Source organism: Chenopodium quinoa, unplaced genomic scaffold (assembly GCF_001683475.1).
Source record: "Chenopodium quinoa cultivar QQ74 unplaced genomic scaffold, ASM168347v1, whole genome shotgun sequence".
NCBI classification, from domain to species: domain Eukaryota; kingdom Viridiplantae; phylum Streptophyta; class Magnoliopsida; order Caryophyllales; family Amaranthaceae; genus Chenopodium; species Chenopodium quinoa.
This window is the reverse complement of record NW_018743920.1, coordinates 7,383,050-7,399,762: the sequence shown is the minus strand read 5'-3', so window position 1 is coordinate 7,399,762 and position 16,713 is coordinate 7,383,050. Positions and strand designations below refer to the sequence as shown.

Below are 16,713 nucleotides of genomic sequence, written 5' to 3'. Positions count from 1 at the left end.
ATGATAAACATAACCCTAAGGGCTATGTATAAGATGTTTAAAAAGGGAAATATTGAAAACAAAGTAACATTAATTACACCGATATGCGCATGATTTTGTCATAAATTCTCAACTTAATTCCATCTTAGGAAGTATATTTAATGCTTTTATACATCCCTAAGGGTTGCATATATCATTACCTTTCTTAATTTATACCCTATATTTATTATCAATTTAGAAAATATATTAAATGCTTATATTCATATATCATTAGTTCATTACCCTTTGTTTTTCACTATCTTTACCATCTTTTGCCCCACTTTTTGAGACATACTTCGTATTCATTACGGAGTACTACAATAGTACATAATAAAGCCATTTGAAAATATGCTTCATACCTTGATTTTTTTTCTTTGTTACAAAAACTAGAAGTACGAGTACTTCACAATTTCACGACTGGTTCCTCTTCCTCCTCTTTTTCTCCATAGTATTTGACTATTTGATGTTACGATAAAAGAGTAGAAAATTAAGATGAAGAGAGCGTAACAACTTTCATTTCGTAATAATGGTTAAACTCTAATTTTTTTACAGTCCCATAGAGTAGTGTGTGTGAATTATATTACTCGGTATTAAAAAAAGAAAAAATACATATAGAGGGGACATAATAAAACCATGGTAAACAAAATTAAGCATTTATTAAAAGAAATTAATAAAAAAAAAGCATGAACTTTTTCAATTTTATTAGTTGCAGTATCCACAAACACCATATTACCCAATCACAGCCCACCACCTTCAATACCCTTTGCTCAATTCTCTCTCTCCAGCTCTGTCTCTGCTCTGCCCTGTCTCTGAAAGATCTCCCCTTTCTTTTATTTCTATTTTTTTTTTCTTTTTTTTTTTTTATTTTTTTTACTCCTCTTTCTTTGTGCATAGATGTGCTAAAATTTAGATTCATTCCTTGAACCTCGCTACCTTTGCTTTTTTAGGTTATTGGCCCTTTATTACTTTCCCTCCTCTGTGCCTTCTCTTTACTTTGCTGCTCAAACCTCAAGAAAAAATTAAAAAGAAAAAAAGAAGGAAAAAAAAAAGGAAAAAGAAAAAAGAAGAAAGAACAGATCTTTCTCTTTCTCCTCCTTTTTTCTATTTTTTTGTGTTGATTTTTCTGAATTTTCTCACTCCTACAAATTCCTCTGCTTCCACACCTGGGTCTTTCCATTTTCAGCTCTTCTGAAACCCCTTTTCTTGAAACCTTCTATTTTCTTCACAAATTAAATCCTCTGTTTTTCTGAACTTTCCTGATTTGGGTTTTAGCAGCTTCAAGTGAAACTACTACCTCTTAGATTTCCACCTTCTACTACTGTATTATTATTAGCTCAAGCTTCTGTCTTGCAATTCAGGAAAAAAAAAAATCATTCTCATGATTAGTTTTTTTCTGGGGTGATTAGCTGATTAATTAATTCAAACACCCTCAAATTCTGTTTTGACCCAAGATTTTTATTTTAAATTTTTTTTTTCTCATGTTTGGGATATTTTTGATAGATTTTCTTTGATATTGGCATAGGTGGGTCTTTTTCTAGATTCCTCAAGAGGGGTAGGCATATTATGCAAGAGTAAAAAAAAAAAAAAAAAAGAAGAAGAAAAGAGGTGGGAGTATTCTGATTCCTTTCTAATGCTCCTGCTCTCTCTTTCTTTGATTCTCTTAAATTGGCATTGTAAAATCTCAACCTCTACATTTGCTTTCTGGGTTCTCTTTCTTTCCTTGTCTCTCCACCTCATTTTTACTCAAGAAATGAAGTCAAAACTGTCTCTTTGACAACTCCAAGAAATAAAAAAATAAAAAAAACACCTCATCAAAAATTTGAAGTAAATTAAAATTTGGTTAGTCCAATTTTTGTGCTGATTTGATGAAGTGGGGGATGGAAGTTTTATCATCATACCTATCATCTGCAAGCTGGTTGATTGATGAAAGTAGGAGCACAAGTTGGACACAAGCAGAAAACAAGATATTTGAGAATGCTCTTGCAGTTTATGATAAAGACACTCCAGATCGTTGGCAAAAAGTGGCAGCTATGCTTCCTGGTAAAACTGTTGGTGATGTGATCAAACAATACAAGGAATTAGAAGATGATGTTAGTAATATTGAAGCTGGTTTAGTCCCAATTCCTGGTTATGATATTGATGCTGCCTCAGCTTTCACCTTAGAATGGGTTAATCACAATGGTTATGATGCTTACAAGCATACTTATAGCCCTGGTGGCAAGCGGGGGCCGCCCGGAGCTCGGCCCCCGGATCAAGAGAGGAAGAAGGGGGTTCCATGGACTGAAGAAGAGCATAAGTAAGTTTCTATTAACTTCAATGTGCTAATTTTTGTTAAGTATTAGGTTAATTGGGTTTATGTTGAATAATTCTTTGATTAATAGGGGGTTTAACTTTAATTTCTCGGTGTAAATATCCGAGCTTTTTGGTTAAATATTCAAAAGAGAAAGATATTTGTTTAGTTTGAAATTTTGCACTATTCTTGATAATAAAGGGTTATTGTTTGTTTTGACTTTTTGATCTTTTGTTGGTCTACAATAATTTGATGGCATAATTTGATATGAATTCTAAAATTATGTGATATTTTTTAATAGGTTGTTCTTGATGGGGTTGAAGAAATATGGGAAAGGAGATTGGAGAAACATTTCAAGGAATTTTGTGGTAACAAGGACTCCAACCCAAGTAGCTAGCCATGCACAAAAATACTTCATAAGGCAGCTATCAGGAGGGAAAGACAAGAGAAGAGCTAGTATTCATGATATAACAACTGTTAATCTAGAAAATGAAGCTCTTTCACCAGATAATAACAGCAAGAGGTCTAATTCACCAGAGCAGTCCACAATAACAGTGCAAACCCAACAGCAGGCGAATTCGATCACCATGCCTAAAACACATTTCCAGTGGGATCAATCGAACAACGGAACCGCCATTGCTTTCGATTCGATGCAGGGAAACATGTTCATGGCACCCTATGGTGTTGGCTCTTATGGGTTAAAAGTGCAAGGACAGAATTTGCAGAGGGGTGATTATCTAGAAAATTATGTAGGAGCTCAAAGCATGGGTTTCCAGATTCAACCAACACAGCACTATCCTCATGGATGACATGGGAGTTTAATTAGTGTTATTAACAAGGATGTTGTCTTAATCTTAGTAGTTTGTACTGTTTGCATCTTTGTTTTTGGGGTTTCTTAATTTTTATGTTTTCTAGAAGATAGCTGTGTTTTTGTCTCTCTGCATGGTATTGTCTATGTGAATATTATTAGTCCATGATATTCAAATTATAAGTGAAAGAGGCGCAAAAGAATTATAATTTGGCTTAGAATATGGAAAATGTTGGATTTTGTAGAGCTAATTCTAATGATTATTATTCCAAATGGAATTTTCCCTTGTATAGTTTCCAATTAATTAACTTTATTATGATATTCTGATTGTTAGAACATTTTCTTTTTTCTCTTAGCAGAAGACAATCCTTATTTATCCGACATTCCGGTTAATGGCCTTACCATTAGGCAATGAAACGAGGAAAATTGTTGATAGTTCCCTCACTGCGGTTTACTCAGTAAGGGTACTTCGGACACTTGTCTCTTGTTACTTTGTTAGTTACCTAATTAGTTAGTTAAATAGAACATTTCTTTGTCCAAATCCCAGTCTAGCTAAGCACAATAAGCACAGCATCAACAAATAGCGGCAACTATTAAGAAACTTAAGGAAGATACCCACCAGAGATCAGCATATGCTTTGTTTTTAGGTAAACAAGTACAAGATTTCATGAAGAAAGGAGCAAAGTACGGCCTTGAATATGATAAGAATATCCAATCATGAGTATGTTCTAAGAGAACTGTATATTATTGATAGGAAACATATAATTCATATATCATAATAATTGAAGCAACATTTGACGACAGGTCAATTATTTTTTGGTTTCTGACATGAACTGTGTGTGTAACTTTCATTTGCTGTCTAAAATGCTGAAGAAACTACAAACCAGAAAAGTTTTTTCTTAGATTGTCATCAGGATAATGAAAGCATCTTCAAGCTTCTTCCCCTCTTCAGCAAGATCTAACCTTTAAATGACACGCACGAATTCATAATCCATATATCATACCTAAGAACAGGACCTAAAAAAACAATCCCAAAAATGTCTCAATCCTCCAATGTTCAACTAAAACTCAAAACAGATTCCCATGACTATATGATCAATTAGCTTAGGGTATGTCGCCTATTAACCTTGAATATGCTAGTGTTCAATATCTGCAATTACAAGCTTAATTCCAAAGCTGGCTAACCTTAAAGTTCAGATAGGCTTTCTCAAAACTGGCTGAGTCAGAGAGCACTTCTTTGGTACTATTCCATAACACATTGTCTTCATTCTAGTTCATGCTTTCCTTTCTCAGCCCTTTAGAATCATTTACTATTTTTGAGCCAAGCTATTCATCACCCCAAAATGGACTACTTGACTGGGTAATTTGACCTAGAATTAAGTTCATAGCTGAGTCCACATTCCACTATATAAAGCACAATATGCTTCATTTCCTTCCTAGCCCCCACCCTTCCTAAATCTTTTCCAAATCTTTCAACCAAGATCTTTTCCCAGGAGATCCCTTTCTGAAAGAAGAGAGTAGGGATTAATGGGTTACTTTCAATGGTAAAGGCATAGATTTTAACTATAATTAACCTTCGAAAAGCATATGCGAAAGACATTTAAGATTCACTTAGATAAACATTGCATATAATGTTTTATATTTTTCACCTAATTCTTTAGACCAATGTCATGTACTATACTTTCTAAGACTATTGCATTAGCACGCGACTGCTGTCTTTTTTTCTTAGATTATGGAATCACATCATGATTAGTGGTAGTATAATGTATAGTAGCCACTTAATTAATCTTTCTTTAAGAGTGGTCCAGTTCTTTAAATCTGAGGCTTAGATTCTGACATAGTTCAAGGAAGCAAAAGCTAATAACAGCTTTTCATTAGATGGAAAAAGGTTACCTTGCCTTTTTCCTAATCAGTTACTATCATTGTTTTCTAAAACTTCATAAGCACTCTAAATCTCTAATTTTGCCAAATTCTTAAGCCTCGAGAATATGGACTGTTTGCAGTCAACCGACTGTTGGCCGGTTCACTTGGCGAAGAGCCAATCAAAGGGGATGGCCGAAAAGCCATTCACTTGGCAAGGCCGAAGTCTCAATGCGAGTTTTTGTCAAATAAACTAAATTTAGAACTTTTCAGTGAAGTTCAATAGGGACCTCAAATGTTTAACTAAAGCATTACCTTCCTTAGGAAGATTTCATTTTTCACAGCAATTGCCAACTTGACTAGCTAGAGATTCCACTAATACCAAGCATTATTGGTTTTTTTTTGAAGCAATAAGTCTTGTTGTAGACTGAAAGGGGTTGGATCAATTATGCACTCTCCTATACATGCTTATTTTGTGCCTTATACACAAGATTTTGACTTGTGATTTGATTTGTTGCTTTTTATGGGTCATCTTACAATAATGAATCAGTTGAGATGAACTGCAACAGATTCTTCTGGTTCCAGTGGCCCTGAAGTTATCAGCAGAACCTTTCAAATTAGTAACTTTATCTTCTCCATACATTAATAAAAAGTAAAAGGCAAAAAAAAAAAAAAAAAAAAAAAGTGAAGAATAAATCTTCACCCACACATTTCGACTTGCAACAGTAAGATGTGCTAATTTCTCATGCTAGAATTCTAAGAATTCCCACTTGACCCGTGTGACTCCTATCTTAGAGTAATGAGCAGTAATCAACTATCACAATTTCACCCCCCCCCCCCCTAATTCTCTCCCTTTCATTTTCGCTTCTTTTACAAGTTTTTATTTCACCTTCTGCTTCTTTGTTCATTACGCGTCAGTTTGGAATATCTAATGTTCTAAAACTGACCACTATGGCAAGTGAACAACATTCAGAGGTCTGAGAACTTCTGGTCACTCTCATAGTCTCATGGTAGATTATTCAGCTCCCAACACTAAATCAATTGAATTAACAGGCAACTAAGTGACAAAACTTACCATTCCTTTTCAAAAGAAGCATCCTTGCACTCAAAAACACCTTGGCCACTTTATTCTCACAATGTTGAATTTTAGAGATAACTGTCAGCCACGTGTAAATATCAGAATATTTGAACTTCTGGAATTATCTTTTCCTAGCTTCTCTATTCTTAGAGTATTTCTTACTCGTTATTTGATTCTCTTAAAGGGTCATATAAAACTCACATCAGAAGGTAAAGAAAATTTAAGCATGGCAGTAAAGGACATCCAATACATAAAGAACTTTACTGCTCTGCCTGCTAACTATGGGCTTAAACGATCAGTCAAAAACCTAAATCATACACCCAAAATCTTCCATTACACTCTATACTGACACTGTCAGGTTAGATCACAATGAATAAGAAGAGGGAAACAACCCAGTGGTACATTTTCGCTTAGTCAGATATCCCAAAGCAGACAAATTTGATCCTAATGACTCTTTCAACTATATTCAATCAAAATAGAAAAAGTTCAGTACAAAACAGCGGAAAAAAGTGAAAGAAAATATTGTGATTAGCAGATGCAGTATTCCATATAATCAACAAATCAGGGATTTTCATGACGTCATATTAGACAAAGTGAAACGCATCAATTGCATAAAAGATCATTTCACAGGCATCTTTTAGTAAAGGTAACAAAATAAAGATGATAAGAGGACAGACCTTCCATGAGAGGAGAGATGCTTTGTGCGTTAAAGCCTTTTTTATTTTGATGCGAGTCCACAGAAAAGTGAAGCCACTCCTGTATTCCCTAAAGAATGTCCTAACAAATTTCAACCCAAAAGCTACAATCAGTCAAATGCTTTACTAACTATTCTACTCCAAAACAACAATGTTCCACAGCAATGGAAATATGATCAATGGCTATGAGAATGACCGGCCTATGAGCCAATCATGACACCGCATAGATAACTTGATCAGCGGGCATGCATAACTATACGCATAGAAGTTACTCTTGTTTTTTGTTTTAGGAAGAAGGATTGTGCTGACCATTGACACTATACTTCTGTCATTTTAACTTATTCACATAAATGTCCTCTACGTTCAAAACCGCAGGAAACAATATTTATCACGAAAAGAAGGCAAGTTCCAACAGGGAAAAGTCATAAAACTACCAAACCAAGCTATTGCATCCAAAACCACCATCGGGGTACTTTAATTTTGTGTTCAAAAGTGAGCAAATTTGTTGCCTTGTACTTTCTCTCAAATACGATTCTGTTTCTGACACATAGGGCTCCAAACAAGAGCTATTCCACTACAGATATAATGCCATGAGCAGCATGCAGCTCCTTATACACTGCAACAAGGATATTCAATAAAGACTCCAATAAATATGCTAAATTTGTAGTAAGAAAAAGTATCGTTGATCCAAAAATAAAATCAAAGTAGCAGTGGAAAAAATCAATTGGCGGAAAACTCAAATGAATCAATCATGCAACATAATGCACAACAAACTGATGCTAGTGATAATTATACTGGAAGGAAACGGAAACTGGTTGCTTAGAACAGAGACTTCAGATCTTTCTAATATACAAGCATATGCTTAGTTAGTCTGCAGCTTGGCATGTTACAAAAGCAGGTAAAATTTATCAGGCTAGATAATAAGTCAGGAGTTCTTCATAAAAAATTCAGTCAGAAGAGGTAGATTCCAAAAGTTTAACTGCATGAGCTTTATAGAACAACTGATTATCTTTCCAGATACTTAATCCAAAATCCCACATACAATTTTGTTACATGTCAATTGTCTATACGGATTACTCAATATTTACACAATCTTGTTTCAATAAGATGGATAAACAAGATCAGAACAAAGCAAACTCGACTTACACTTCCTCTAAAGAACTAGAGAAGAGTGAGCTAAACCATTTTGCTAGGGCATCTATGATGCTGAATTGCTGATACATTTGACAGATGCTATGTTCCACCCATTCATATGTTAACATTCGTGCCTTCTAATTGGAATAGTTTAGAATCTTTGTCAGAAGTAAACAAACCAAAGTAAATTAAAGTGGTAAAGTGTGAGAAAGGGCCTAAGTCATGATTTTTGAGGCAGAATGTATCTCTTGTAATAACGAGGTACATCCTAGCACAGGGAATTAGCCCTGATTTGGAATCTGTACATAGATCTCACAGTCAATAAATATTTATTTTTCTTCCCAGATAAACTCTTTAAGCAAGCACTGAGTTTATTAGCAATAAATAAATAAAGAAAAAAAAGTCTGTTCATCAGTAAAAATATTGGTTACCCACTTAGCATGACGCAACGCGGAAACGTCGGAAAGAGCAAATGGATCTCCCAAACTCAGGTGAATAAGAAACAAATTAATCTGAGAAAATAGGAGCATATCTATCCCATGTCATGAGCCACACTGAAAAGTTTCCATTAAATAAATTCTGAGAAGATAAAGCTTAAAGTTCTAGGTGTAAATGTGTAATGCTAATTAATGGCATGCTGAGGACACTGACGAAACATCATGTATAACTTCAATGACAATTCAGCTATTTATATGTTATGTTCCAAGTTCCAACACTTCATCAAGCAACAGTTCCTTTGAATATATCTGCACAAGGATTGTCATGCATGCACAAGCACCTCTCTAATGTGATGTGGCCTGTATCCACTACGTTCAGAAATAACTAGTATTTTTCCAAATTACCATTTTCCCATATCTATATCATATCCATATCGGCATCCACGTCCATTCTCGGTGCAAATGCCCCTTCACCTTCAGCAAACTGTAAGCCTCAAACTAAATAGCTATATACATCCACAAGATTTAATGCGAAAAGACATTGAGCTCAAAGGAAAGAAATGGACCATGGCATTGGATACTTGAGAGAGGTTGGCTTTGTCACAGCGCACTCAATGAGATTCCAGCTGATTACTTTTTATTTCTCCTATTCTTTAGCACACTTTTGAACTATTTAATTCAAAAAATCATAGGAACCCAAACCAAAGATAGCATACCTAAGTGAAAAAAAAAGGTTTCCCAAAACCTCTCCAGCATATAAAATCTCACCTTTAGCATCAGTTCACAGGAAGCCATACTAAAATCATACTTGTGTAACAGAGAGTCAGTCTTGCTGTCCAACATATGACTGATTTGAGAACAAAAGCCGTGATCCGTCCCCCGAGATGGATTAAACAACCTACTCATAGCATAAACTGAAACAAAGATATTATGTTTTTCTATGGATGAAACGATCAAGATACAAGGGCACCGACAAAATAATAAGATTTGACATTTCCATTTTCCCAAGGAATCTTTTCCACTAACACCTACTGTATTAGGAGTACCTAAATCCAAATCCACTACCATGTCACTCACTACTTTTTCATAGTTTATTATTCATGAAAAAATCACGATCTCTTGCAATCTGTACGGCACAACCTATTTACAGCAAAAACAAAAGCAGTCATTGGCTCATCTCTCAACTCTAGGGTTCAAATATTGACTATGTTCAGGGAGACAAAGAAAAATGCTTTATGCTTTACGTACACAGGGTTCTTTATTATCGTGATCATGCATTCATCCATGATGTAATTGCCACTATTGTCCACTAATAATGTAGTTTAAGCTAATCGCACGAGTGGGTTTCAGCAAAACAAAGAATATCAAGAATCCTACTTTATGAGTCATTATTAACAAGTCAGTTGCTCACCCTTAAACAAAAATAAAAGTAGTTGATAATTCTTTTTCCCTGCAATCAAATGTCTGTCTTACCTCAAACAACAATCCAGAATTTATCCCCTAGATGCAGAAATTGTAAAAGTCCAAATTTATGCAGACTAACCTCTAACCAGTGTTTTTGTAACAGTTGTAGAACCACTTCCGCAAGCAGCTATCACTTTACATGATAACCTAGAAAAGCATTTGTTACAATCCGGTGATGAGACCGAAATTTAATTCTTGTCCTCAAACAACAAATATCCAATATAAAGGTTGTTTCCAAGAAATTTTTATGTCTTAGACTCTTACTAGCTTGCAAAGAGTAATAATCCCTCAATTTTTATTTTTTTTAATGGTTCCACTTTTGACTTTAACATTTGCTTAATGTACAACTTTAATCATTAAAGTCTCTAAATAAATCTAAGTAATAATTATTAAAATTAATATTATAAAAAATATACACGAGACAATGTAATGACAAACCCATAGTATTAGTACATTTGATTTTATATATTATTAGAAAAATATGGTCAAAGTAAAAAATGTGAATAGTGCAAGAGTCAATATAGAACGATTAATATGGTTGAGGCCTAAAGGAGGATGTCTTCCAAATTTAGAAATTGCTACCCACTTATTGTAGGCGGGCAATATAGTACGTAAAAAAAAAAGAAAAAGAAGAAGAAGAGTATAGCATTATACTCCATAGAATGTATTTCTAGTTGCATGGCATATTTGCCTACAATGGCCAGGAAAGTAAAAAAGAAGGCTAGCTAATATTTCAACATCAGATTTCATTGTCAAACTTAAGGACGGAGGGAAGTCACATAAGCCTACCTCAGGTCTGTGCTATACGTGATAACAGTTCTATTCACAGAGCATACAACTCAAGCATAGTGTAAAAAAATAAAAAATAAAAAATCACATTATCTTCATACAAGTCTCTTTTCTCAACTTGTACAAATAAAAGTTAGACGACTTCATTTCACAAGTAATTTCAAACCATGCTCACCAACATTTTGCACAAAAATCAGAAGTTTAGACTAGCAGTTATTGTGCGAGTTATCTCAACAAACAGATGAGAGAAACATAATTTAGACACAATTTGCGAGACAAAAAATTCCTTAAACTAGGAACACAAAGGACTAGTTTCATTGTCCTCCATGTCAATGATAGATGGAAAACTTCATCACACCATATTCACAAATCACACATGTGAAAGAGGGAATAGACTTCGTATACAAAACAATATGATGAAGACATCATTTAGACAGCTAAAGGACAGAGAAAAGGACGTACCAAAACTGTTTAGAAGATGGAAGCCCACTTTAGTAGAGCACCAAACAATGATAGGCTTCATGAGCCTTTTTCTTTGACAGATTGAATCTGGAAAATGACAATTCAGATCACATTCTAACTGACCAACACATCATACAATCATAAACAATAATTGTAAGTTCAAACTGATGGACGAGAAAGAATCAACTTCATAATCGTGCTGCTTCGGACCAGAAAATGAGTTAAACCCAAAGGAGAATACACAAATTATTAACCACTAACAAAAGCTCTTATTAGTTCACAAAATACTTTCTTGTTTATCCTAAAGTACAACACCTGCAGTGATTCTTGATACTCAAAATCACGAAATTACATGTTTTTCTTTGTTGGTTTTCAATCCATAACCCAATGGGAACAGAGGATCATATGAATTCTGTCCAGCAGTCATTGGAAGTTGATTAACACTTTTAAACCATGTCACTGGGAGTAGACCCTCAAATTCAAAATCTCCGAAAAGAACATCAGTTACTCCTTCTCCTTCACTTCCAGGCAAGAAAGCAGCAACCAAAGCATCCATCTTGTCCAAAAGCCATGGCTCTAAAACTAAAGGCCTTCCAGAAACCAGAATGACAAGAGTAGGAATTCTGTCTGCAACTGCACTAATCACATCTGCTCCATTCAAAGGAATATTAAGCACCGAATTGTCCCCTGTGAATTCTGCATATGGAGCTTCACCAGCAGCTACTATGGCAAAATCAATATCCTCCCTTGCTAAGGTTTCATGTGATGGAAATTCTTCATAAATAACTTGAGTGTTATCCCCAACGACTTCTTTAATTGCGTCCAAAATGGTAGTGCCTGTAATATAAATGATGTATCAGCCTTATCTCTGGAATTACTGCTTCATAGATCATACAATTAAGAGATACCAATCATTGTATTAACATCCAATAACATCAAGCGGACAATACCATGAAATTTTATACATGCAAACAGTACAAATTAAACACTGTGAAGGGGTTATAGAAGATAACATATAGTTCGTTGACTGGCTTTTCCAAAATGATTTTTATAGACAAAGATAATCATTAATTTCGGTAAAGTACATAGAGATAATATATTTTTTAGTACAATTAACAGCAGTACGAAACACTGAACCCAAAAAATAAACAACAGAACAAAGCAGGCATATAATAAGCTAACATGAGTGGCAACACAGGTACAGAAGACGCAGGGAACAACATACTGCCCAAGAAATACATACCAACTGTAATTCTTCCACCAAGTCCATCCCAAGTTATAGTCCACCCACCACATTGGTATCCAAGATTGTCAGCATGTATTCCAGCAACAAGAACTTTTTTGGCTTTCCTGTCCAATGGAAGGAATGGATACCTAGGGTCTTTCCCATTTTTCAGGAGCACTAAAGACTTCCGTACTGCTTCACGTGCTAGATCGCGATGCAACTAAAACAAAAAAAAAGCAATTAGTTCAATATCTATGCCAGCAGGTAAATAAAAGCAACGGAAATTATTTCAGAATGGGGACAGATTTTTATAAAACACAATAACATTCTTCTTGTTACAGGATTGCAACTTGCAAGTACGGTCTTAAGGTAACATCCGAAATAAAGTTTAAAATAGTAGTCCAGGAAGCCAGGAAATACAGAAAGTACAGTGAGGGGAGTAGACTCCATTAATTGACAAACAAAACATAAGAAACATACAAATGCTCTCTTCACCAATGCCTAGTCTTCAAAGTACTATTATTATAAAACAAAATAAGTAGGTTAGTTTGGATGCTTAGTATGGTAGAGTTAGCACCATTTTACAGAGAAAGTGAGAGGACCACATGGTTATAGTCCTCCAGTCAACTATGGGGTCATGCTTTCCATATAACTAGACCTCTTTGGGATATTTCCCATGCCCAGTGACACCTGTCAGGCTATCACAAACCCAGGACAGCACTGCAGAGAGCTATGAGATCCTCCTTTTCTCAAAAATGTATTAGAAACATAGTTCAGAAGATGGCAAAGCACTGTTTAACCAGTGAAAATTACCAATTTAAAGTTCTGCATTATCAAAAAGGGTAAGAATTTAGAGGAAGAATTAGAAAAGGAGAGACATCTAATACAGCCTATAAGAGTTTCTGCAACCTGCAGAAATGGTAGGAACAGGATAGATATGCACAAATTTAATAGTATACAATCTAAATCTTCAAAATTAGCAAAGAGACAAAAAGAAAGTCTTCAGGGGAATAACATATCAGAAAATGCAACCCAGTGAAAACCTCATTAAGGTATGTTCAGACTACATATAATAAAAGACATACTAGAAAAAAGAGTTAATAAAAAGACAACCTTGCATCCAACTTTATCTAGCAGAGACCGGTCAGTGTAAGGGTGCTCAAAAAGCCCTGCGACAAATTTTACCCTAAGGATCCGTTCAACAGCATCGTCAATCCTAGACAATGGTATCTCTTTCGATTCCACAAGATAGGTCAAGTCCTCTAGGTACTTTTCGTACTTAAAAGGTACCATTACCTGCATATACACTTTGTGGTTGGAAGATACAATTAAAAAAACCCAAGTTCTACAATTTTGTGTTTTATAACTTCTTACCATGTCAACTCCTGCCTTAACAGCAGCTAAAATGCAGAAACGAAAGTCTGAACCTTGAGGTTTACAAAGTCTATCAATGCCTTCCCAATCTGAAATTACAAATCCCTGCAGCGGAAATATAAACCAGGATGTGAACATCAGTTTCCAGGTGAAACACATGCAAAAGATTCCAAATAAAATCTAATGAAAGAAAAAACAGGATTTGGTCATTTTCACATACATTGGGGATAATGAAAGTGAGTAAGCAAAACTCATAGCGGTAATAATATGGTAGCAACTTCTTAATGATTTGACTAAAGGGATAGAAGGAGATACGGTAGACTCCAGAAAAAATGAATATTCATGGTAAAGTATTTTCTTAATAGGCCAACATATATCAAAGCAAATATGAAAATATACCTTAAATCCCAGCTTGTCTTTAAGGATCTCTGTGAGAAGAAAACGATCAGCATGTAGCTGTCTACCATTCCAGCTAGAATAGGAAGCCATGACAGTGCAAACTCCCTGAGAGATACAGTCCAGATAGGGTGCCATATGAATCCTCTCTAAATCTTCATACGAAGAGATTGTATTCCCCTCATTTATACCTTTATGTGTTCCTCCATCACCAACAAAGTGCTTAGCGCAAGCAATAACATTCTTTCTGGAACCAGACACACAGTAAAAAAGAAGATAGAAATTAAAAATAAAAAATCAAAATACAATCATTGAGTTTCAGAAATGTATCAAATTGATCCATAAGGCAGTGATTTACTTTAATCTAAACTACTATAAACTGGGTTAACATTATATGAGGACTTGTTAAAAAGTTGACTTTTCCCCCACCTTCCTTTTAGAAATGGGTAGCCATTTGGGTGTCCCTTAGGTGGATCCCCCTGTAACCCTGATACAATGGAAGTCATCTTCCTTACAATTTCGGTAGCCTCACTGTAACACTCATAGCATCTTCCCCATCTTGGATCTCTGCAAACCTTTAAAAGACCAGCTTCAGATTTTGTAGAAAGCAACAAAGTACAAAAGCAGCCACAAATAAAATCAACTTTTTAACAATTTTGATATCCTCATTGTAACACTCATAGCATTTAGGCAATGGATATTCATCAGATTTTCAGTTTCTCCAAAATTATCCACTTAAATACTACAAATAAAATCTTCCACACTAGTGACTCCTCCATTATTTGAAATTTGAATCAATAGGCACAATAAGGATAAAAAACACTCTGAACATCGAGTTTTCCTACTTCAATTGCATGAGTGCTACTTATCACTCTTTAATCTTTAGGATGAAGGGGTTACTGATAAACGGTTGCTGCCCCAATAGAAAATTTTTGGTTAATTAGAACACCAGCATGTCAAACTTATGAATTATATATTACAAACTACAAGAACATTTGCATAGCACTACACCATATAATTCTTCATTATCCGATATATTTTCCCTAAAAACTTCACAACGGCTACAAAATCAGTTTACCGCTAGAATAGTCTACAACCTCAATCTCAAGTCGTAATGTAGAAAGCCTAATAATTTCAATTCCATCCAATAAAGTATTCGAGCAATACGCAACAATAAATTCTGTTAAGTACTTACAGCTACACATGGAGCAAATGTATAATGAGCTCCACTAGCTCTAACCTCCAAAGCAGTTGCAGCCCCAATTCTATAAGCCAAATCAGCATCCCTGCACCAAATTCCCCAATTTTTTCACCCATTTGCACATCTAAAACAGCAAATTTACAAACACTAATTTCCAAAAAGAAGCAATCAACTAACCTAGTAGCACCAAGATTAACATTGTGAGGAAAAATTGTAGCACCATAAACATTATTATTACCATGAACAGCATCAAGACCATAAATAATCGGAATCCCTAACCGCGATTCCAATGCCAATTTCTGAAAATTATCAATCATATCCGCCCAATCAGACGACACCGCCTTATCGCAAGGCGCACTTCCTCCGGCATTGAGTACACTACCTGCAAAAAAAAAAAAAAAAAAAAAAAAAAAAAAAAAAAAAATCCAAAAGCAAAGCAATCATGAAAACAGTGAAAACGAACAAAACATAAACCCTAGGAGAGAGAAAATTGAAGATAAAGGAATAAACCGATGGCGAGGTCTTTGATGGCAGAAGGAGAAGCGACGGTTCGTTCGATTTGAGTCATTTGAGCGAGCTTCTCTTGCAGAGTCATACGAGAAAGAAGGTCTTTGATTCGGTCTTCAATGGCGGCGTTAGGGTTTCTGTAAATGAAGGTTTCTTCCATGGCTTCTTCCAATTGGATTGAGTGATTTAGAGGAGAGAGAAAGACGGTTGACTTGAAGATGATGATGATGAGTGGAGTCAGTGAAGAATTGAGGATATGATTGTTGCGAGTACCAGATTGTTTTTTCCCAGGAGCAACTGTCAATTTCACAAATATGGCGGGAATAGGTCGGTATACAAGCTCGGTTTTCTCTAAATTTATTTTGTTTATTCAAGAATAAAATTATCAAAACTCAAATATAACGTTTTGTGTACGGCTAACCACAGCATATAGTAACTTGTAAAAGAAAATATTTCTTATAACGCTGACTGAGTTACCCGGCCTATAATACTCAGTGAGTAGCCCTTACTGAAGAAGTAATTCTTGTAACTTTTACCAAGTAACCTTATAACACTATCGAAGTAAACCCCATGATGGCTATGTACTTATGTGTGGACAGCCACATAACAGAATTTGTGAAACTCAAAAGTTTTTCTTAGGTAAATTAAAATTGTCAAATGTTTTTTTTTTTTTTTTTTTTTTTTGAGTTAGGTACACGACTCTAAATGTCACTCTATCATAGATTGATAGGGATGAATCTATATGTAGGGTTTTACACAGTTCTGAACCGTAACCAAACCGTATTTTAGCGGTTTGGTTTGGTTTACGGGTTATAATAATATGATTTGGTTTGGTTTTTCAAAAATTATAAACTAAACCAAATCGTAAACCAATAAACCGTATTTTAATATTTATATAATTTTTAAATACATTAAAATAATTATTATATATTAAAAAAAATAAAAAAAAATAATTAAAACATTAAAAATCAAAAT

At 34.8% G+C, this 16,713-nt stretch overlaps 2 protein-coding genes across 4 annotated transcripts; one reads left to right on the top strand and one right to left on the bottom strand.

The window, feature by feature from the left end:
* Positions 1 to 637: 637 nt before the first annotated feature.
* Positions 638 to 3,420, top strand: LOC110688305 (transcription factor DIVARICATA-like). Its single transcript, XM_021865041.1, has 2 exons — positions 638 to 2,314; positions 2,610 to 3,420. The coding sequence occupies exons 1-2, from the start codon at positions 1,884 to 1,886 to the stop codon at positions 3,115 to 3,117; spliced, it is 939 nt and encodes a 312-aa protein (XP_021720733.1). The 5' UTR covers positions 638 to 1,883; the 3' UTR covers positions 3,118 to 3,420.
* Positions 3,421 to 11,203: 7,783 nt separating this feature from the next.
* On the bottom strand, positions 11,204 to 16,112 carry LOC110688304 (beta-glucosidase BoGH3B-like). Of its 3 annotated transcripts, XM_021865038.1 has the most exons (9): positions 15,742 to 16,112; positions 15,409 to 15,613; positions 15,226 to 15,316; positions 14,460 to 14,605; positions 14,034 to 14,277; positions 13,635 to 13,739; positions 13,374 to 13,556; positions 12,279 to 12,480; positions 11,204 to 11,872 (listed from the first exon to the last, which is right to left on the bottom strand). In XM_021865038.1, the coding sequence occupies exons 1-9, from the start codon at positions 15,896 to 15,898 to the stop codon at positions 11,376 to 11,378; spliced, it is 1,830 nt and encodes a 609-aa protein (XP_021720730.1). In that variant the 5' UTR covers positions 15,899 to 16,112; the 3' UTR covers positions 11,204 to 11,375. The 3 variants fall into 3 exon arrangements, with proteins under 3 accessions (XP_021720730.1, XP_021720731.1, XP_021720732.1); XM_021865039.1 differs by lacking the exon at positions 15,742 to 16,112 and having other exon boundaries at positions 15,470 to 15,601; XM_021865040.1 differs by lacking the exon at positions 15,742 to 16,112 and having other exon boundaries at positions 14,460 to 14,597; positions 15,470 to 15,601.
* Between the last annotated feature and the right edge of the window lie 601 nt (positions 16,113 to 16,713).